The sequence below is a fragment of the Leptosomus discolor genome, chromosome 7, assembly GCF_034619465.1.
Source record: "Leptosomus discolor isolate bLepDis1 chromosome 7, bLepDis1.hap2, whole genome shotgun sequence".
Classification (NCBI taxonomy): Eukaryota; Metazoa; Chordata; class Aves; order Leptosomiformes; family Leptosomidae; genus Leptosomus; species Leptosomus discolor.
The window spans coordinates 54457307-54480691 of record NC_141397.1 but is presented as its reverse complement, the minus strand read 5'-3'; the positions used below and the strand labels follow the sequence as shown (position 1 = coordinate 54480691).

The 23385-nt window shown below is 45.4% G+C and overlaps 2 protein-coding genes across 4 annotated transcripts in view; both read right to left on the bottom strand.

Moving 5' to 3' along the window:
- LRCH3 (leucine rich repeats and calponin homology domain containing 3) overlaps positions 1-3021 on the bottom strand; it is a 62287-nt gene extending 59266 nt beyond the window's left edge. For 2 of the 3 annotated variants that reach the window (XM_086467789.1, XM_086467790.1), the window contains exon 1: positions 2769-3006. In XM_086467789.1, the coding sequence (XP_086323915.1) occupies positions 2769-3006 (238 nt within the window). Of the gene's footprint in view, positions 1-2768 lie in introns of all 3 variants that reach the window. The other variant, XM_086467791.1, reaches the window with a different exon arrangement.
- A 2988-nt stretch (positions 3022-6009) lies between these two features.
- FYTTD1 (forty-two-three domain containing 1) lies at positions 6010-18347 on the bottom strand. Its single transcript, XM_086467839.1, has 9 exons — positions 18245-18347; positions 14814-14945; positions 11669-11814; positions 10785-10897; positions 9849-9945; positions 8753-8814; positions 8187-8261; positions 7257-7383; positions 6010-6179 (listed from the first exon to the last, which is right to left on the bottom strand). The coding sequence occupies exons 1-9, from the start codon at positions 18345-18347 to the stop codon at positions 6084-6086; spliced, it is 951 nt and encodes a 316-aa protein (XP_086323965.1). The 3' UTR covers positions 6010-6083.
- Positions 18348-23385: the final 5038 nt, after the last annotated feature.

Below are 23385 nucleotides of genomic sequence, written 5' to 3'. Positions count from 1 at the left end.
CAACAAACTTGATCGAGCATCTAACCTCCAACACCCTGTTCCTACTGTCCCGCTTTGCTGGTTCATCTGCGTTAACAGCAGCTTCCAGGCAAGGCCAGTGACTCTATTAAGGCTTAAGGCTATGCTAGATGCTGGTTTTCTAGGAGGGTAGTTACATTAATGAGGGGTGTGATTCATTCCCACCTCTTTAGCATCAATGCAGTTACAGTGACATGTAATTACCTCTTGTTACTACAACAACGGGAATGAGCTATACCAGTATAACATGATCCACACTACAGAGGTGTCCATTCTGGCACATGGGAAAAAAAGAGTAAGGTTTGCATAGATGTCATTTTGTCTTCAGTTTTATAGTTTGAGAGTAATTCCAATGATTTTTATGAAATTACACACACACATGCTTCACCTGATGTGCTTTGAGTCTTTGTGGCACAGCATGCAGGAAAGCACTCGGAGTCCACAGTCTAGGGAGTTATTTAAAAGTGTTTATTTTAAGTCTTTATAACACCTAACACACATATACATTACACCATATTATTTGTGGCTACTCCCACACAAAAGAATTGGAAGTTTCACAAGAAATAAATTGATAAAGGGAAAACCAGGGATTAAATATGTAGCTGAGCACTCAACTGAAAACTGGGGGTCAGAAACACTGGCAGGGATTTTTCTCCACTGCCCAGCCTTATTCAAAACAAAAGTCATAGAACCAACCATGCTAAAAAAAGGCACAAGATTAAGTTATTCACAGCAGCCTTCAAAACAGAGAATTTAAACAGAATGTGTCCCACCCCCCCCCACTCAATAAGCTTTGCTTCTTACAACTTAAGAACAGATCTAGCCTTTTTCTAAGGTTCATTGTGATGATAAATGCACAAAAGTGTACGTTATGCACTGCTGCTTATTAGCATTTAATGCTTCTTGAACAACTACAATGCAAATATTCATCACAATAGATGGGAACCTTGGTGGAAACAAGAATTCCCACAAATTGTTTAAGAGTACAGTAAATGAATAGCATTATAAACAAAAAGCCCAAACCCCTCACAAATGTGTATGCTGCATTTGCTTACAGATTAGCCCACTGCACATTCACTGTGCAACTGCATTTGTAGAAAACCCTCTGAACGAAAAAAAATTTATAGCCTAACAAGAAGCATTTTCTATTTATAGATGTGTTCACGTCAAATGAACCACAGTTATCTTAGTTTGTTTGAGTGGTTTGGGGTGTTTTTTTTTTGTATTAGTGAAGATTTTTGCATAAATAGGATGCTAGAGGACAGAGTATGAAGTCAGCCAATTTTAAAGGAGGCTCCATTTTGAATTACTTAACTGACAGCGTATCAACACACTAACAAACATGGTAACTTTCAAGAAGTGATGTTTGGAGTTTACCTCTAAGCTTCTAAGCTACAACTCAACGCAAAACACTAGAAAACCTAAACGACTGCATAGGAAGTAATCAAAGCTACAACCAAATGGCATGCTGACACCTTTTAAAACTTTTACTTCATTTATACAACCAGACAATCAAAATAAACACAAACTTAATTTGCCCTATAAAATGCATTAAGAAAACATCTACATCCTGCACAAACCCTCATCGTTTCCCAAGTCTCATTGCTCTGTTCATTACAGCAATATGTAAACTTACTCCACAAACATGTTTGTCCTCAGGATTAAGGTGCTTACAGGGAAAACAAACATTTTTAGTCTACTCCTATGGATTTATTTGAGGAGTAGATGTAAAAACCCAGCCCTATAGTTTACTGTACCTTATAAAATATTTCTCAAAAATCATAATATTTTCGTGCATATGTATTATATGGATGAATTACAGAGGGAAAAAAAAAAAAAGGGATGTGATTCTGTTCACAGTACCCTTCATTCTTGCTTATGGCTGTCAGGAATTACAATAACAGAAGCGTAGGAGCACAAGGAACAGTTTTGTCTTTAGCGTACGCACACCTGACAGCCCTTTTTGGAAAGCTGGTTTCCCCTGTCAACAGCACAAGATGAGAGATGGTGGGGGTTGCGTATACACACGTGTGTACAGACACACACACTCACATATATCAGAACAAGAACATGCCTGGCTAAAAACGCATCAGTGAGCGTCAGTACTGTGAAAAACCTAGTAACTCTTTTCAAAACAGCCTCCAGCAAGTGAAGCATCTCTAGAGCGGAGACGACAGAAAAAAAAAAAACCAACAAATGGAGAAATCTCATCGGCCAGAGCCACGACGGGCCGAGGGAGGAGGAGTACCCTGCAACAGCTCCTCCATCCTGCCTCTCGGCCGAGGAGAGGAAGGGCGGAGAGCGAAGGGAGGAGGCGAAAGCGTGAAGGAGAAACGGCCCAAGAGGAGAAATATGCCAAGCATCGCCTCCGGTGAGGAGAAAACCCCCTCTACACCCACACATAGACACTTCAAGAGACATGAGGGGGGACCCCCAACGTTCACCGAGGAAATTTCTCCTCCTCATGCATCCAGCTTCAATTTACTGAAGAGACAGCAAATTGATCACCTCAGCCTCACTCTTAGCAGGGGGGCTGGCTGTCCTGCCCCCCCCCCCCCAAATGCCCCCTGAGGGGGCGTGGGGGGCAGGACAGCCAGATCCCCCCAAGTCCTCTCCGATGGGCAGCCCCCAGGCCCCGCCACACCGGCTACCCCCAGCCCTGAGGCGCTTGCGAGGGCAGGGCAAGGCGTTTCCCTGACCCCCCCTTCTCCGCTGACTCCCCCTCCCTCCCTCAACGCCGCGTCTCTCACCGGCCTGGGTGGTGTCGCTGAGGTCGTGGTTGGCGGCGCTGGCCCGCGGGTAGTCGCGGAGCTTCCTGCCGCTCAAACTGAGGGTACCGCTGCTCGCCGCTTCTTCTAAGGCTCGGTCCAAGGAGCGACTCCACGACCCCGGACCCGAGGGACCAGGTGGCGGAGGACAAGCCGCCGCGCTCCCCGCCGGCATCACGGCAGAGCCGCCCTCCGGCGCCGCCAGCACCGCGGCCGCCATTTCCCCCCCGCCGCCACCGATACCGCCGCCGCTGCTGCTGCCGCTGCCGCTCCAGCTTCGGGCGCTACTGCGCAGGCGCGGGGAAGCCCAGGGACCGGCAGGGAGCGCGCAGCGCCAGCCGTGACAGGGCGCGGAGTGCGCATGCGCCCCCGTCCGGGTCTAGCAGCACCGGGGAGCGGCGGGTGAAAACAACCCGAAACGCGCTCTTTTTGGGGCCGATTTTTCCTCTCGCCTGGCGAAATCCGGCGGGCGAGGGCGCCCGCCTCCCCTTGAACACCTCCTGGAATTCCGAAAAGCCCAGTTTGCCCACCAGGGCGGGGCCCGGGCGGCTGCTGGGCGCGTCAGGCCCCTTCCCGCGGCACACCCGGAGAGACCGCGCTGCCGGGGCGAGGCGGGCACAGCCCCCGCTGCCCCCTGGGTTTCACCGCGATGCCGTCCGGCCTTACAAGGTCGCGCTCTTTGCGAAGTCCGAACAAACGCCAGTCCGGCTTGGAAAGGCACCGCTCTGCGGCCGGCAGCGCCGCCGCTGCCCGTCCGAACCCCGCCCGCGGCCGGACAAACCCGAGCGCGCAGCGAAGAGCAAAGCCTGCCGGTGCCCAGGCCCTCGCCCTACTACACACCTTATCCAAGACACGGACAGGCAGGATTAGCTTCCCGCCCCACCCGCTGCTAGCAGCGCCTCCGCTGCTCACGCAAACCTCCTGCCAGCTCCGCGCTGGCAAACACGGCCGCGGCCCTTGATCGGGGCTCGCGGTGATCCCGTCACACCGGGTCTGGATCGGTGACTTCTGCTGGCCAGGCGGGTCACAGCAGCACGAAAAGCAGTGCTTGGGCTGACAGATTAAGGGATCTAGTACTAGGATCACACCAAACCACTAAATTAAGACTGTGCTACTGAAAAACACATTAATAGACGACACGTTTAAATGCAAGTGATCTTACAGTTTCCACTCCAAGAAGTGCTTAATTTTCCGGATATGAAGCTGGGCAATGAATGCAACCCCTCTTTAAACTAGGCTGACTTTTGGTATATTGTTCAGAACATTTAGTAAGACTTTAATGATTAAAGAACCCCTTGAAGGATATCACATAACCAACGTATCACCCCAGGTGGTTATAACAGGAACAAGACAGTATGAAACCTGTAACTTTTTATTTAAAAAAAAAAAAAAAATTAACAGCTTCAGAATAGATCAAATGTAATAACTTCTCCAAAAAATACCAAAAGGTACAGTGTAAAGCATCTTCTCATTAAATACAAACTAGCATTTTTTGATGCATTGCATCAATGTTTTGCATCTATGTTGATGCAAAAGAATTTTTTTGTTGCATCCTGGCACATGGAAAATGTATACACTGAAACAGGATGACTGACAACACTTTCATCTAAATACTCAAATTCTAACCGTGGGACTTTTTTTTAAAAAAAATTCCTACTAGTAATTAGGTAAAAAACCCTTAACACCATTACGTTTAGTTTGCTTCTGCTAAGGTATATTTTTCAACATTAAAAATAAGGGTTTAAGTACTATATAGCATCAGGATGCATTCTGACTTTAAAACTGCTATAAAACAAACAAAAGCCCTTCTACTGTCAAATGCTCTTCAACGTTGAAGTTCCAGGTAAATGCTAGTTAACTTAGAATTTGAGATAAAAACGCAAGGAAACCAACTCTGTAAGAAGTCAAATGTAAATTCTTCAAGAAAATAAAAGGAGCTAAACCCACTTCAAACACCATAAACACTTCTGGATGCAGCAAGCCAATCATTCTTTTACCTGACCGTACCTAAGTCTCATTGCTATAGAACAGTGTTGAGTTACCGGTTCCTGGTCTGGAAGCAATTCTGAACAGGTGCCTTGTTTTTAGGGATCACATGAATTCACACTGAGGATGCCCCAGCTGTTACCATCTGCAGATTCTGACGCACAAAGCTTGAAGTGAGTGACCACACGCTCCTGCCTAATGCTTCACACACGCGGGCAAACTGAGGGCCGCCCCAGTTCCAGCCAGTTTCAAGGTGTCCGACCATGTCTGATCAGCTTCACACCCGACCTCTCTTTGGTATGTACAAGCAAGTGCTATTAGATTGCTCGCCCCTGGCTATTCCTAAGAGTCAGAGAAAACCCTCTGGGGCAAGGTATGCAAGATGAGAATCCTATGTCTGGGAGGGTAAGGAACTCTACCATACCACTGACTTTCTTATGAACTGTTGTATTTATTCCTATGAAATTATTCAAAAATGTGAAGTTATTGCATTAAGTTTGTGAAAAAACTTACAAAAATAAACAGAAAGCAAAAATTTAAGAAAAAAATAGGAGACAGACATACTCCATTTACAGAGGAGGGGGATGAACTTGAGCTATTTGCGATATAAATTACTCTCATACTGCCTGTGCAGAACTCCTCCAATATGATCTGGACCACTTGTAAGGATAAGAGTAGAATAGTCTCCATCCCAATTACGTAGTTTGGGTCTCAGCTAACAGCTTTATTTGTGAAAGTGAGGATGCAAAACATTTAGTTTTCAAGAAAGGAAAAAAACCTGAACTTCAAAAGCAGAAAGAAGTACAACCAATGCTCCCATGAAAAATGCCGCTACATCACTACCAAAGTATTCACGGACTGAGGCTCTGTGCCAAACCGCAGTCCAAAGGAAAGTTCATAGGCAGTCCCCAAAAAACCCTAAAATGGGGTCTGTAACGCAACACACAATCTTCACCGTAACAGAGGGGTCAAAGAACAGATACCGAGCACTCCTAAACAAACAAAAAAAGACAACTTTAAAATTCCTATTTGTGTTTTGGTTGCAAGATGAACCAAAATCAGTGTTTTGTCATCAGCTGGGCAACAGAATCTTTTCCAACCAGGTGATGGTGCCACTCCAGTAGATCAGTTTCCCCAGTTTCCCCCCACGGGGCATCATGTCTTTTACCATTCAAAGTAATAGATAGATAGCTCTGCCACCATCTTAGCAAGAAGTCTGGAGAGTTTCAGTGACGTATGCTGTACTCTTCCGCCCACTTTTATTTTAGTTTCGTAGGTAGGTGGGATCAGTGCTCAAGTCCATCTGTCAGGTTAGCCCACTGTTACGAAACGGCTTCCTTTGTTCTGAGACAGCGCTGTTCTTTGTTCCTTCAGGATCCCAAATCGCTCATTCAACGTCATCCCTGTCTGAAAAATAAAGTAATTTCACCATAAATGTAAAAGATGTTACATTAATTGAATCAAAGTAATGGAGACAAGAATAATTTTTGCCTCATTCTGTATCATCACTTGACTTCTTAATTGTCTCACATAAAAAAAAAGGAGGTTTAATTTGATTTCATCATTTCCTGCATCATTTCAAAATCAGATTGGACTACAGATCAAGAGCTAGCATTTCTCTGAATTCATTAACAACACATAGTACACAATGTCAACACTGAAAGTCTACTCAAAATATCCTAAGACAGACTGAAAAAGGGAGTGTACTGAAAGTTCGTTTCCCCACACGGATTCTATGCAACTTCAACAAAAGCACATTTTAACCATGTTAATGCAGGCTGCTTTCCAGTCCAGCTAGCTGAGGCGGTAGACTGGAGTCCAGAAGTTCAATCAGTTTTACAATACAGTAATGGACTATTTTTGACATACTGCTTATTCACGGAAGGAACAAATCTAGACCAATGCACTGACTCCATGTAGGTTTCTACAGCTGGCAGTAAGGAGCTGATTACAAGAGCAGCATCTAACTGTCAGCCTGTAAGAATTCCTTCAATGACAGCATTAAGATTCCTGCACTGCATCGCCTGTCCTCATGAAACTTGTGAAAAATTGCTCATCTTCCAAGCCTTCACGTCATCGCATTTGATATTTTTTTGCCCTAGATGCATAGCAAAAGCTGCCTTATAAATTCAGCTGTCATGCTTCAAGGCGGGTTATGCAACCTCATCCCTGAATTACGCACATTCAGTTGCTGATTCAAGCACAGCAGGAGCACCAGAAGGCTGTTAGAAATACTCAGCATTTTAAATCCCACTCAAAGCACGTGGGCATGCAAGACATGAACCAGAGGAACAGGAACAGTCAGTGTAGTTAACTCGCTTGAAGTTACACAGCAAGTTAGTGGAAGAACTGGAAGTGGAAACAAGAAGTAGTCACTAGTTCCCTGTTTCTGTCACTATTGAGCCTAGGAGGAAAGTGCCTGACTCACTGACTTTTCTCTGTCTTGAAACTACTTCCACAGTTAAGGAAAGAAACTGCATTTACCTGTTTTCCAACACTATTAATATCAAACTGCAATGGAACCCCTTTGGGAATCTTCTTCTCTTCAGACTGGTCCCTCTTCATCAGAAATGGTGGCACAGGAGTACGAGTTAATCGTAATTTCTGTGAACTGTGAAAGAAGAACGTTAGAAAGGACACCGTTAACATATGTGTTTTATGCAATAAAGTGTTAGTGCTGATAGCAGTACGAATTTTTCATCAGGCTGGCTGAATAGCTGGAGGGCACAAATTCAAGAAGGTGAAAGTCCGGCAGAACTATAAAAGGGAAGCATTTGTTACTGTTACCAGGCAGCAAATGTCCCGATAGGAAGTGATCTCACCTTTTATCTCTCAATCCTACTGACAAATTTGTGCTTAATTTGTGCTTAATTATTCCCATAAAAATAAAAATTGGTACAGTTGTGCTTACAGATAAAACACTACTGATGAAAAAAGCCACCTAAAAGATTTTTAAAATGAAACACCTCATGAAACAATAATACCATCAACTTCCCAAAGACAAACACAGCAACGCTTTCTTCAAGCACAACTCTAGCAGTATCTTTATGAATCAGGGAGGAACTATTACTATCACTGAACAAGTAGATCGTTTTCATTCAGACAGGGGAAGAAAACAGCTGCCATAGAGTCTGATTCAAACAAGGCAGACAAGGTGAAAATCTACAGCCCACCACTCTTCAACACCATACACCACATCAAGCTCCTAAATGGGAGATGCCTTGAGAAATCCAGCTGTGATGTTATTTGAACACAGCCCAGGAACACTCAGAAAGGGGCCAGATTTAAAAGTCGTCACAAGAAGCTGTGACTTGGAGGTAATCTGAAATACCATCTGCAAGGAACTTGCTAAATGGCTCAGAACCGCGATTTCAGTTGTGTTAAGAACGTTTCAGAACTTTTTTGAAAACTCACATTGGGTTTATGATTGCTCCTGGGTTATCGATGGACACAGTCAGAATCCCTCCACTTGTGGTGGAAGTTCGCCATCTAGTTTGAAAACACAGAAATCACTTACAAAAACGTTGCAGACCTTTCAGTCAGGGTATCTTTAAAAGTATGTCCAAAAACCCCTGGCTGGCGAAGAATGTACAAGCTTTCAGAATACAGGCCAGTACAAAGACCACATGCAGTCAAACAACCTACAGGAAGCTTGGCTATTGATTCTTGTATCTTTTACATTATCTAAGCCTGTTCAGGTGACTGCTAGATCCCATGCTGGCAAGGTGTGCCAGGACTACAGCACTGGCTGAAATGTTCACTTTTTTGAAACATTGTTTTAGGCAAACAAACTCCTCCTCATTAAATCAGAAGATAATTTAGGAAATAACTGAGAAGAGGGGGGAGGATCACTGTCACTCAGTTGATATGCCTACAGGGGAAAAAAAGCCACAACATTCAATTATCACAGCCAGGAAACCAGAACTAAAATGACAATCATACAAGTAACCAAACTTAAGTTCTCCAAATTAAATACTTACTGTCGAGTTCTCTTTACTGTCTGATTATCAAGATCATCTGTGGACTGCACTTGGGCCTGCACCTGAAAACACATCAATACAGACACTGGATTTGATTCTGCTTCAATTCCCATTGTAGCAGCTGGAAACAGAGTTTAAAGCTGTTTGTACACTCTGCACAAACAGGGTTGTACTTTCAGAGGGACTTCAAAGATAACTATCCTACTACCTTTGAAAGACATTGGAAAGAAATCACTTTAAGAACACAAAATTGTGTAAAAGTTGTCAATGACAGTAACTTAACCAAAACAGAGATGGAAAGATTTCTGAGGACTGTTTCTGACAGCAAACATACACTTTACCAAGACACATCAAAATGTTACCACGTCAGCAAGAAAACCCGGCTAGTTCCTAATCTGATTAATGTGAACACACATAATACCCAATATGCCACAAAGTTCCACTGCTGTTTTAAAGGACTTCTGTTTTGTTTTTCTTCCTCTTGATCCTGTCTATAATTCTGCAACCCATGTGGATGGAAGACAGCAGCTACCTACCGTCACACTGATGTCAGCTGTAGAATGAGGATACAAATGAAAACAGAGACCGCCACTACCACTCATCGCACACTCTCTGTTCTCTTGATCTTACTCAAAAATAACTAAAAAATCCTTCAGTAACTAAAATAACAACTTAACTAAAAGAAATAACCCCAAAATAACAAAAAAAAAAACCCAAAACAAAAAACGAAAACCATAATCAATTCCTAAAATGTGTTTTTGGTCTACCCTTCCACCCAAAAGCAACTTTTGAAAGCTGCACAGTGCTTTCTAATTTACTTTTAAAATGAATACTTTGTAACTACCCTCGAACACTCTGACAAGCTCCATGCCCTTCAGAACAGTTCAGCTATGCTGGAACAGGACCCCAGACTCAACGGGTTACAGTAACTGAGGAGGACAAGTACATTTCCCTAGAAGAACCCGTGCCTATTGCTAGTTCACCTGAAGTTTCTACTCAGATCTAGTATTTGAAGTGGATTCATTTATGTGAGTGTTATAGGTCAGCTTAGAACCTGTGGCACAATTTTGTTATTGTTTTCAGTACTTTTTATTACCTTCAGGCCCCTTCTAAACAGGAAGGTTGCTTGACGAGTGTCTTTCTGCTGATTCAGTTTGTTTCCAATTCTGGCAAAGGTGGACGGCACGTTATTCCTGTAATATTTATTAAAAGATAGTTATCAAAGGCTCCACAGATAACACCTTGGAGAGACCACTATGAAAGTCAGGAAAGTGCCCAATACATCCCTAAGGACATCTGCAATGCTGTCTCTTTGAAGCTGAATGTTTCAGTTGCAGTAAGCTTCTCATTGACTAGAAACAAACCACATTACTCATAAATGGAGAAATCACTTCTGCTACATAGAAGGCTAGCACTGCTATACCTCAGGACAGTATGATTATTAATTCTGCTTTTTACTTTGCTCAGTATCCTCCAGCACTTTAAACATTGCTGATTAGATGGAAAGAAAGAAGGAGTCTGGATATGTATAAAGAAAGTTTGTTTACAGTGTCCACAACGGAGTCACATAGTGAAAATTTTCATCATGGAGACCAGTTAAGATGCAGTTCATCTTAACAGACACGTTAATTCCAGCACAAATAACCATGCAATAGCTTCCATGAAACTGAAGATGGCACCAGCTTCCACAAAGGCATTTTATTTAGAAAGTTCACTAAACCATGGCTGTCCCTTCAAAGCTACTGAAATCCACATTGGCCATTTCCATACAGGCTGCCCATGATTTACACGAAGGCAGAATACCAGAGGTACTTCCCGAGTGCTCCACAGGGTAATAAGTATCTGGCTTTGGACTGAGGCCACGTTTGTCCCATGCTCGGCTTCCAGATTTGTAGAACTTCATACGCATGATGATCTTGACCCTATGACTACGGCCAGTACCTACTGTCGTCCCTTGGACTCAGTCCTGTCCAACGAGACTCACTATGGAAAGCTCTCAAGAAGAGCGCAGAAAGCAGACTTGGTATTTTACCTTCTGTTTAGCGGGGCAGGCCTCCTGAGGGCTGGAGCTTGTTTCCTCTGTATTTCAGATTGTCTCTGCAGGTTTGTTTTCTTTTTCAGAACTGGATAATTCCGCTGTGCATTCTTAAAGAACAACAAATATATAGAGCATATGTGTATACTGTACACCCACAAACACTTCTTCAATTTCCATTTACAAACTGCATATAGAATATATTTGGCTTTGCATAACTTTCACAGTCTAGTATAATTTGAAAATACCTTCTACACTTTCACGAATTCTGTTTCCCTCGTTACCAGGCCAAAAAAAAAAGAGCTTAGCAGTTACTTTTTGATTACTGTATTGCCCTAAACTGACAAAATCCATGCTCCACACGTCTTTAAAGTTACTCTTCTCCACAAATCCAAAAGCAATCCCCTTTTACAATTCTGAATGATGTAGCAGGCAACAACACACTGGAGGCAGGCAGAAGAGGGCGCCTACTGATGGAGTTAAGTATTTTGCAAAAACTTCCATTTTTGTTAACAGGCACGTGCGTACAACCTGCATGTTGGCTCAATCACTGGTTTGTAACAAAGCAATGCAAGGACAAGAAATCCTAATCAGTGAGCTTTTCTTGTAAAAATTCAGTAACTACCTCCATACTTGTACGGAATATATGTCTGTACTTTAATTTTCATGACTTGCAACCCAATTAAGTGTTAAAGAACTTCCAAACCTAGTCATTAACCACCCCCCTCAAACAAAACAAAAACTCACCTAACACATCCCCAATTTAATAAAAGGTTGTACCAGATGTCTCCATTTTACATTTCAGCAGCACAGTTCTGAAGCCATTGTGTTTCGTTTTTTTCATCTGCTCTTACACGAACCACGAGAACTGCCTTAATTACCTTCTCGCTAAGCGGCTGCCTGTTCAAAGGGCTAATTCCTTTGTGCGAACCCATCGCTTTCTTGGCTGCCAAGCCAGTGATCACTCCGTACGAACGCTTCTTCCCTGCTACCTTCTTTCTGCGTCCCAAACGATTTTTACCGTAACCTGCAACAAGCATGAAAAGTCAACAGTTCTTACTGAAAGAAAAAGCTTATTTCTTTAAGACAACGCAAGTTATTTGGCTGCACACTTCAAGACTTGGAGCAGAGGATACTGCTCTTCACTACACTTGAAGGCAATTTGGTCATTCAGTTATTTTAGCAGGTCTGGCCCAAGCCCTAGCATGACAATAACCAGCTTCCAATATAGATCACAAGTTTGCTCTAGTTCATTGCATTAATTTCTGTTGAAAATTTGTTATTTGACATGTCTACAGGGACAACTTCAGAGTCATTCTGGCATAGAAAACTACTAAAGTACTCCAAAAGGGAACTTTATCAAGTGCTGAATAATACAATACCAAACAAAAACAAAAAAATACCAGCTCCTTACCTATTAAGCAAACTTAAATTACCAGTTTAAAGAAAAGAAAAGAAAAAAAAGCAACTTCAAAGTTATTTATTTAGATCAGTGGCTCCCAAGGCATGCCTTAAGAAAAAAGAATATAGCAATTGGCCCACAAAACCATATTAAACAGCATATGAATTACATCACATTGAAAGTGTTTTCAATTAGAAGTCTGCATGGCAGTCTGGACGAAACTGAGAATTGAAAGCAGCCTTTGAATATTAAAGGCTTGTAAGTCTGAGGTCTGTAGTATAAACATCTCAAATCTCCAGTTACGAGGGTTTGGTTAACCCTGTCTGGAGCCATTTAGCTTCATGCTATGAACACGGACCATGCTTCGGTTTTATCCCCAAGTGTCATCCCCTCTAGAACCTCAGACCGCAAGATAAATCTAAGACTAAGGAGCCAGCTCTACAGCAACAGACACATCTAGTTTTGACATATCTGACTTCATAGCATCCATAATCAATCTGTGCTTCTTCATGAGACAGAAGCCATCACATGAGGTAAGCCAGCAATCAGAACACAGCTTAGATAAATTTGCCACAGAGAAATCACTATGTACCCACACTTTGTGGCTGGTTAGCAAGTGCTCCTCTTTGCAAATAGAAAAGTTGAGAAACAGGGCTACTTCAGCTGAAAGGGACTTCATGAGCTCTCTGGACCATCCTCTGCTCAAATAAACGACAACCTCAAAGTAAGCTCAGGCTGCACAGGGTTTTGTGCCATTGCATTCTGTGTATCACCAAGGACAACTTTTATTTAAATGAACAATAATGTTCTCCTCTCTGTTTCTCCCCCCAAAAGCTGAAAAGAGTCCCAGTCCAAGTTCCTCGCTTCTTTTCAGAGAGTTTGGCAGCCACTTCTAAAACCACAAGGAATTGAATGCTGTTGATCATTTGTGGTTTCCATAGCTGTCCACAAACAAGAGGATTTGCTACTTATCAGAATAACTTCAGTGGCAACAGAACAGCAATAAATCTATTGGTCAGAAGCTAATAATAATTGGAATGCTCAGAAGAATTATTTAGTGATACCTTCTGCTCAAAAAAACAATATAAAAGAGGTTTGCTTTCAATGGGAGAAAATGCGTGGAGCTGTATAGGAGGGAGCAGTTAAAGCTATTCACAACGTCTCAACATGTCATGAATCTGCCAATTTTGCAAAAAAAATGCTCGCTTTTTCCTAGAACAAGAGCAGACAAGGAGGGAAGGTTCCAAGAGAGAAAAGTAACTGCCAAGATTGTTCTATTTAAAAGTTTTATATCTGCAGCTCAAGTTCGTCCTAAAATTCTAAATTCTAATACTTGCCTCCTTTGTGCCCTTTAGATCATAAACAATTGTATTTGACAACTGTGTCATAAACAGAAGCCTACGTGTTCAATAACCTACAACTTAAATTCACTTACTCTTCACCTACACAAATATTCTTACACTTGGGCTGACTGATCTAACATATTTTCCTGCACTGTCACCAATTTACTAACGATGCACCAGTAACTGTGCCATGCTGGCTGGTACACAAAGCAGAACTCCTCTGAGCCCTGAGCACCAGGACATTCCACTGATCCCCGAAGGCATTTATGTCCAACAGGCTAACGAAGAGATGCTGCCACAACAAACCTTAAGACAGACAGAGATAAAACGGGGATCACTGTGAATACACCAGACAGAAGTGTATTTGTTTTAAATGAATGCTATTAAACAAGAAATTGCATGTATTAACGTAAACACCTAACTAGCTTGTATTGAGGTGGTAAGCCTTCTGATTAGACAGTGCTCTTCCATGTTTTGATCATCCAGTGCTAAAAAGATACTTTCCCAAATCAAATGCAAGCAAAACCAGTCTATATTTCAAGCAGGTGCTGGCAACGTACTGGACTAAAACCTGGGAATCATTTTAGAGTGTGACTCCTGTTTATCAAAAAAACCCTGACAGCTACTCAGGGAATTACAGTAAAGCTGTTATTGTGCGCTTTTTCACTCCCTGCCTATATTATTTTTCCCCCTTTTGTATTCCACTGTAAAACCACTGGCTTAAGAAGGCTGACATGGTACTTCCTTTGCATCCCAAGCACTTAAAAAAAAAAAAAGAAAGCCGACACTGACCCTCTGCACTATCTGCTTACACATCCCCAAGCCAGCACTACAGTCTGCAAGTAACAGCTACTCTGGGGAGGCCTACTAGGAGAATTCTGCCTAGCAAATACAAATATGCTGGCTCTTTTGCACAAAGCCCTCAGCTCTGGCAAGGCCTTCACGGCTCCTAACACACAGGCTTTGGCATAAGCACTCTTTCTATCTGTCTCTGAGAAGGGACAAAGTATTTCCAAATTTAAAACTAAAAAGAACGCAAGTCAACCCTTCCTTGAGTCAAATAGTTCCTCAAGCACCTCAGCTCCCTGTTGGCCAAAGACATCAATGACTTTCTCACACTGAACCAGAAACAAAATCAAACATAAACAGATCACAAAGAACTGAATTATAATCAAAACTGGAAGGACACCTGAATTGACCTTGTCAATCCGCACATTTCATTAGGTCACATTAGCCCAACAACATATCCTGTGCCATCCACGCTACGTTTGGCACACACACCTTTCTGCTGTTGGATTCCCCACTTGGAGCCGGGTGTCCTGAACTGTCGAGCTCGATTCTGCTGAAGCCCTCTTTTCATTTTGGGTGAATATTGCTTTCTCTCTTCTTTCTTGTTCAGTTTAATTATATCATCTGTAAGAAGAAAATAAAAAGAAAAATTTGACGTATTGCAGACATATTTGAGTTCTGAAGAAAAAACCCAGCAGCTTGGAGTCATAGGGAACAGACCAGTTAATCTTGCAAAGCCAGCAGATACAAGTTAAGCTTCCAGAAATATTATTGCTAGAAAATATCCAGTCCCTGTTAAGCATTACAGTACTTTAGAGTATAACGCCCTTGCAAAAGAGAAGCAGTTGCATACATCCAGAACATCCAAGAGCCTTGAAAGATCATAGCATTCAGTCCAGCATTAAATTTTACATTGAATGACTCCAATAGTTTTTGTATAACATTAAAGAAAAGGTAATCTCATCTCACTCCCAGACTTTGCAGATTCCAGACAAAATGTCAATTCGAGCCTTAGTTCTTCCATCCCAAGTTACTTAAGAAAAACCACACCAAGAGGACTCAGCCTATCAGTTGTCTTCATATGTTCACTGAGGTTGAGATGACAGGAAAAGGGAAAGCAAGACTTCTCTCCCCAGGTATCTGCAATCCAAAGCAACCATTTATCCATTGTCCAGGGAAACAAAGTTGAACTAATTATTAATCAGTTTAAGAATATGTGCAAGATAATAAACCCATGAAAAGTGAACAGCAGGTCTGTCAAGCACAAATCATGCCACACCAGTTCGATTTCCTGCACTGATCTGGATATAGAGATAAGAGTAAAGCAAGAGATGTGGCGTGCTTTTATTTGACTGCTAGCTTGTTTACAAAAACACCACAAAGGAAAATGTCAAACTATGTTTATTGCATCTCGGTCATGAGAGCACAACTGGTAAAAACGTTATGTTTCAACAGGGAGATGGGAACAGCGTTACTGTGTTTGACAGAGTTCAAATGGACTGGGACAGGGTAGACAGAGAAAACAGACTAAAAAAAAAAAAAAAAAGACAACAAAAATCACAACATTGTTATCCAATGTTTTGTACCCTGCTGAAGTAAAGCTAGGAGAAAACCCAGCTTACTTTGCTGCAAAAATGACTGAATATTAAAAAAAAAACCCCAAACCATTAGGATAATAGATTGTGTCAGTATACAGACTGTAATAGATTATATCAGTATACAGGTCACTCGGGTTTTGAATTCTATAGAATCTTCGTTGTCAAAGGGATCATGCCTGGAGAGAGGATTCCCAAACCATCCTTTTTATACAACAGAGGAAACTAAAGCCACTTCTAAATGATATACAGCTCCAAAATAGCAGAAACAATCACTGCCAACAGCAGTACTCAACCGGGAGCACAATCTGAATGCAGCACCACTAATAAAGTGATGTTCAACAAAAACTAAAACTTCCCAAGCTGTTACAGGAGAATACGTAATTCTGTGTAATGGCTGCTTCCATTCCCGTGTCCCTGCGACACAAATCCACCACCTTCAGAAAGCACAGATCCTTGCTTCAGTTGATCTGCTCCATCTCAAATCCCATTTTTGCAAGTTAGCTGTTGCTGCACACAGAAGAACTTAAGTTTTAGCTATTCTTTGACAGGAGATCTGGGACTTTCTGTATTTGTTAGCCGAGACACACTGAAGCATTGTCCTTTCTTGCCTCTGATTAGAGATCAAATCTACAGCTAGTACAGCAGAATAATCCGGGATCATGACCAAACTGGAAGCTTAGTCTCAGATGAGTTGCACGTAACACACCAGCAATAAAACTAGGTTTAATCTTTATTACTAAATGAGACAATACTCAACGTTAAGATCTAGATCTTAATATTTCCTAGATTAAAGTTGTGTGAATTTTTTTTTGATATCATGAGATTGCATCTTATCTTTGTTTACACCAGACCACACAGCTCTGACTTGGGGACAGTAGCCATGGATGACACTGTTCTCATGCAAGTTACCCTTGCACCTGAACAAGCCAAGGGACACACCCACTGACAACAGCTTCTTAGACAAAAGGTCACAACAGTCCTTTGCAGTCTGCTATTAGTCAATGTCCACGACACGTAGTAGGGGCTCACCAAAAGGTTACTTGGCCAAGAAACATTACAATACATGAAAAAACAAGTAGCTGCTCAGAATCAGCAACTCTGTTAATCTTGGTAACCCTGGAAACAAAGGTTCAGTGTGCCGTAAGCAAAACCAGATTTATAGAATTATGTGAATGCTGTAATGCTACTCCACATTCAGAGAAACATCATTTCAGAGGTTATCTCCGTTGCCAAAACAAAGAACTCGACTAGATTGTTTACAAAAGGAAAAGTTGTACAAATCCTCTTATTTTAAGGTGGTCCACAAAGGCCGAGTCTACCATTAACATTCTAGTTCACATTGTGATTTCGCATTTTGAAGCAAGACTCTTGATAGCACCTATCTACCATGCTCTGGTAGCGCCATGGAGCAGTCTTGGAGTGGGCAAACCCATTTTTTTTTTGGCTAAAACTAAACTGGAAGATGCACTCCAGGAATGCACCACATATATCCCCAACTGTTAAGGGGACTCAGTGCACAGGACCAGAACAGAACTACTCTGAGATGCCTCTTTGCAATACATACAGCGTGGCTGTCAGCTTCTCAGGTACACTGAGAGCCACAGCTCTGCAGATCTGCAATGAGGCTGTGCAACTTCCTAACACACACAGCCAATGGGAGAACAGAGGAGAAGCAGGGAGATTGTCACAGGAAACTACGTGGTGGAGCCGACATCACACTTGATCTGACTGGTAAAGTACTGCAGAAGAGTTACAAAGGAGACTTGCCATTAACAACTTCCAAACCTGGGAGGAAAAAAAGCAAAGCCGGCTGAGCAGCAACCTAACCACCCCCGCCCCTACCATTACAAGCCCTGGGACGCTCCCTGAGGGCCACCCAGAAAAGGGTTCCGACACCGAGGACCTGACTGGTGCCAAACGCACACAGCACCTCGGTCTTCACCCTGCTCCGGACACCCAGATGGAACAAAAGGGACCCACCCCGCTGAACCCGGCTCCTCCCTAGCCAGAGACAGCGTCCCCCCGAGCCCAGGCCCCTGGGAGCCCCGCTGCTCCCGGCGACACAGCCGGGCCTCGCCACCCGTCCCCGCCACGACGGGCCCACAGGCCCCCGCCGCGCTCTAGCTGTGGTAGGGTCCCAACCCCCCTCCTCCGTACGACTTGGCGCAGGCCGTCTCCTACGCTTCCCGTTGGTTCCGCCCGCGCCGGTGCCTGGCAAAGCCCGTTGGTTCGTTCCGCTTCCCCCCCTCCGGTCCTAGCGCTTGGTTCAGCCCGCGCCCCTCCGCCCTCTCCCCCACGCCGGCGGGCCCGAGGCGCTCCCCTCACCGAGGGACATGTCGATCTTCTCCAGGCTGTCGCTGCTGCCGTTCCGGGCCCCCGCCGCAGCCGAGGAGCCCGAAAGCGGCGCCGCAGCCCCGAACCCGCTCATGGCTGCCCGCAGGACCACCGCCGCCTCCCCTAACCGCCTCGGCCAACGGGCTGCACGCATGCGCAGGGCGCGGCGACGCATGCGCCGCAGCCCTCCCCCGCTCAGGCGTTGGCAGCTCGCACACGCGCAGTAACGCCTCCTCAGCCTTGGTAGCAGACGCCTGCGCCCGAGGAGAGGAGCTGCCTCCCCTCTTTCACCCGCTCCCGCGCGGGAACTCGCGCGCCGCCCCCTGCCGGCCGGGAGGAGCAGGTACAGCGGGGGGGGGGGAGGGTCCGGGCAGGGGGCGTCCCGGCCCTGTCCCCCTCCGCGTCCCCTTTGGAGCTGCCGGCGCCTGCACTGCCGCAGCCCACCCCAGCGGCTGCCGGGGTACAGCGGGGGGGGGGCGTGTGTGTGTCCCCGCTCCCCGCAGAGCCCGGGCCGGGGGGCGGCCTCGGGGTGCAGCGGGCGGCGATGGCGGGGCCCGCAGGTAACCGGCTGGGCGCGGGCGGCCGGGCCGCCTGGAGGCCGCTTGCGGGAGGGCTTCGCCAGGGCCAGCGGGTGTCCTTGGGAAGGGTGAGCGCTTCCCTGCTACACCGGCCTGCGGCGACCGGGGAGCGGCGGGGGGCGCTGGGAAGCAGGGCTGGGGACGGGAGGGGGGTGTGCGGCCGGGGGTTTGAGGGACAAGGCGGTTGTGCCGCAGGGCGTGATGTCATGGGAGAGGCGGTGGAGAGCTGCGGTGGTGCAGGGCAGGGGGGGTGTTCGGCTGAGGAGCTGAACGCGAGGTGCCTTGGCCTGCCGCCCCAGCGCAGGTAAGAGAAATAACGTGCTCTGCCAACAGCCGGCCCAAGGCGGGCTCGTTTCTGACAGAATTATGGCTCCAAGCGTCAACCAGCAGGGTTCAAACCAGGTTCCAATTTCAAAATCTCATGTTAGGCTTAAAATTACTACTTAAAACCAGAACAGCAGGACTACTGACGTTTTGTTTTCTTTGGGTTCCTTTCAGAGTTGTTAACTGCTCCAGCTTTTGCTCACAATCACGTGATTCAGAAATTCAGAAGGGAAATTGGCAACTTGGGTTTCTGAACATGGAGTGTAGCGAAGCTTTTTTTCCCCCCTTATATTTGCATCCTTTGGAGCTGTGTGTCTTGTTGGTGGGTCAACAGTACGCACATACCTAGTGGTCAGCTCGCTGCCGCTAAATGAGTTGTAATGGGGCTGTGGTCTACCTCTTTTTTTCTTTTTCTTTTTTTTTTTTTTTTTACACAGTGGTACTTCCTTCCTTTGGCACCCTCTGTATTGAATTTAAGGGGTGGTAATTATCTCCGAAATCTCTATGTCTTGCTCATAGTTGGCTGAAATCAGTCAGTGAGTTCCAGAGGTAGTAAAGGAAGGAGCAGATGGATGGACAATGCGATCGCAGAGGCTGGGCTTCCTTCAGAAACCAGGCAGTAAATGCTGGAAGGAAAATCCGTACCAATTTCCCCCACTCACAGTGGTCACCAGGCGTAATGGTCCACGTTGCCCCGTGTGTTCCCCACGAGCTGTGCTGAGGCGGCCGTTCAAAAGTTGATGTCCCTCACCCTTCAGTGGGCTTTGCAACATGACCAAGGTATCGCTTGGTTTAGGGTTTGACTGAGTGCCAGAGGGGGGGAGCTCAGTACCGAATGTTGCGAATGCCCTTGGGCAGGAATAAATATTTCCATACGCACGACCTTCCACACAACCTCCTCCTTGCAGCAGGAACGTGCCCGCAGCTCGTTAACTGCCCATGTACTCCAGACGCTCATTTGCTGCAATAAATACCCTGTGGCCAACGCGATACCCCAAGTACCCGACACACAGCTGACTCCGCGGGTGTGTAAGCCCTGGCGCAGTTCTGCCCCGCTGTGCTGGGAGGCACCTGCACCTCCATGCTGGGTGGGCCTTTGCCCCTCACCTGCAGAACTGGAGATCTTTCTGGGAGCGCTACCCTGAGAAGCAAAAATGAGAGGAGAGAGTTGAGGCTTTCTGGCCTCGGCTCTGTCTCGTACTACGGGCTGTTGACGAGGCCTCATCCTCTCCATTTATGCTTTTTATGCAGCTCTTCCCTTTTAAAATAAGGCCAATAACATGCTTCTGGATGTTCCTCTTGCTGCTTTGTACTGCGGAGAAGAGAATGGCTCAGTTATTGTCATAGGGCATCTTCAGCTAGGGAGACATCTTCCCTTCAAGCAGGAGGAGCTCGCGACTTCCACGAGTTCCACCCCATTTTCATCTCTCTGTTCTCCATATGCAGCCTAAGTTCAGACGTGGAGTTTTGGAGGCACAGATTTGATAATTTGTGCTTTTTCCTCCAGATGACAAGTGGGATTTAATGACAAGTGATTGATGACAAGTGGGACTTGAGGTTCTTAAAGTCAGGCTGCATTCCTAAAGCGAAGATGCTATCACCAGATTACCAATAAATACTAATAATAGAGGTGTCAAAAGATGTATTTTTTTAAAAAACATTAAACCAAGTTCCTGGGATGCTACAGGGTGCAGCTCCATCTGGCGACTGCGTCACACTGATAAACAAATGCTGTTTACCCGAAACGAATACACTAGCTGCAAAGGTGGCAGATGCTGCCTGCCCTCGTGACAGGTGGGAACTGGACAAAATCCAGGCTGTACCACATCCATGGGTTGCATTTATTATCCAAACAGGACACCAGCTGTCTGCCGCTCAGAAAACCAGGCAAAAGTTCTGATCCTGAAAACTGTTTTTCTTCTGTGTTCAAAACGGCTGAAATGCTGTGGGGATCACGAAGGCAACCACGCAGACACCAGCTCTCGGTTTGCTGTCTGGCTCTCGGGATTGTGTCAGCATCTGGCCAAGCTACACTGCTTCCGTGTGGCACTGACAGTTACAAAGAACTAGTCCTTTAACCGTTTGAAGAGTCCTTTGTGACCTCTGCCCTGCTGAGTTTGTAGCCAGTGAGAAGACAGTCTGTCTAAAGCATCCATAGTGGTAGTAAGTTTTGGGGCTGGGCCTTTCCCAGACTCTTCCCGAGCACCTCACAAAAATGAGACTTCACAGCTCAGCTGCCCAGTAACCCCCATTGTTACAGTACACTGGAGGACTTGCAGACTAGACGTTACCTGCTGAACATCCTGGCTGAAGTTCCGGGGAGGAGGTGTTAAAATTACCAAGCAGAAACCCCATCCAAAGAATCAGGTACTAAATGCAGCCCAAAATCGAAAGCCAGAGGGGACCGTCTAGCCCGAGCTGTATGTCATGAGCTGTGGAATATCACACCTGCACTGGTCCTAGAAACAGCCGAGCTAGTCAAGTGCATCTTCCAGCGGAGGTCTCTGCTTCCCTAGGGGCACTGGCACTGTCCCTGTTAAAAACAGCTTCTTGTTCCCAGTATGAAATTGTCTGGTGTCTACCAATAACTTCCAGTTCTGCCTCCTCTGTGAGGTACTTTTAATGAGTAAAGAAATTAGCATTGAGTCGATAACTGACTTTCTGTCACACAAGTCTTCCCCAAACAGCAATAGGGTCTGCGAGATTCCAAATTCTGCTGCTCTTCGGCAAAAGGACACCGTGCTCTCAGACATTCACAGTTGTTGACTTCTGTTGGCACGCCTCAACTTTTACACCAGAGGATTAATCTCCCGTTTAGTCCCAGCGCAGTCCCAGCAGCTAACACGATTGTGTGTGACTACAGGCTCTGTGTGATCAGGTTGATTTTTGACGGAATGATTTTTTTATATGCTCTCTAAATTGTCATGGGCATTGACAGTAGTTAAGTAACCACTGTCTATAAGTAACGTGCAAAACAACATAATGAAGCAGGGGAAAAGGAGAGATTTTTCTGAAGAAAAGAAATTTTAAAAATCACTGTTAAGCAACATCTGAGCTATTTCTGACTTGAGGAGCTAGAAGAGTCCTGTAATTCCTGATTTAGGAGCTAAATTAGATCTGTCAGCTTCATCTGCAAGCTCCGTGTCGCCAGGCGTGGTCATCTAACGATGATCACAATTGTCTTGATGACTTGATTTTCCCTAGTATTTTTACTGTGAGAGTTAACACACAGCCTGATGCCCCGATACCAAACATGCCACGCACAGCCAGCGTTTTCAACCCCTGCCATCACTGTGGTAGGCTCTGTGCGAGACAATTTCTGCCTGACTGATGACCACGCTGGAAGTCGTTGTTCCACGGTTGTACACAATTACTACGTATGAGGAGTCCTAGTCTCTTAATTACGTGCCTTCTGAAAAATGTCCTGTTGTCCTTAGTGCTTTCAGAATAGCAGCATAGAACCTTGTTTCCCCCAAATGCTGCTGAAGTACCGTACTGGTAAAATGAGCCACAAGGAAGGTGTCAGGTTGAGGGGTGCGTGTCTTCGCATGCACAGCATCAGCGAGCAGCAGCACAGACTTATTATTAAAGGTAACAGTTGTGGGAGGTTTCCACTGTGCAAACTTTGGTTTCCGAGGCATCAGACAACTCCAGAGACGTATCTGGGTTTTGTCTCCTATAATACTTTGTCATTGACTGTTCTCAGTCTGATGGCAGCAGCATCATCACGTTTTTCGAGTTTCATTTCACCGCTTTTACTGGAAAGTACAAATAATGCTGTGGTGTTTTCCACACCCTCTTTACTGCGGGCAGCAGAACAGACCCCTCTTTCTGTCTCTCCGTCGCTGTTGGTACGTTCAGTGGATGAGCTGTCTCTCATCGCTTGTTTTGTTTCTTGCCGTCGCCATTTGCTCATCGCCTCCGACGCAGGATTTGTAAGCGGTTACCTCAGCAGTTATTGCGGTTTCACGCTGCGGTGCGGCTAAACCCCAGCGCGAACGCTTTGCTCGGCAGTGACCCGATCGGTGGCTCCACTTTTGCACGCCGGGATCGGCATCGCTGCGGGCCCCACGGCTGCCGAAGGCACACGTACCCCACATACACACGTACCCCTGGGTGTGCACCGGTGGGGGGACGGCGGCCTGAGGCCCCGCTGCTCCCCGCCTCGCCTAGTCGCGCAGCGGAGCAGCCGCTCTCCGAAGGCGGAGGACGCCGAGGGCAGCGCAGAGC

Coding starts and splice junctions, on each gene's coding strand:
- FYTTD1 (XM_086467839.1), bottom strand. CDS start 18,347: ATGAGCGGGTTCGGGGCTGCGGCGCCGCTTTCGGGCTCCTCGGCTGCG. Junction 8,262..8,752: donor ACAGTAAAGAGAACTCGACA/GTAAGTATTTAA, acceptor TTTTCAAACTAG/ATGGCGAACTTCCACCACAA. Junction 7,384..8,186: donor GGAGCAATCATAAACCCAAT/GTGAGTTTTCAA, acceptor CTTCTTTCACAG/TTCACAGAAATTACGATTAA.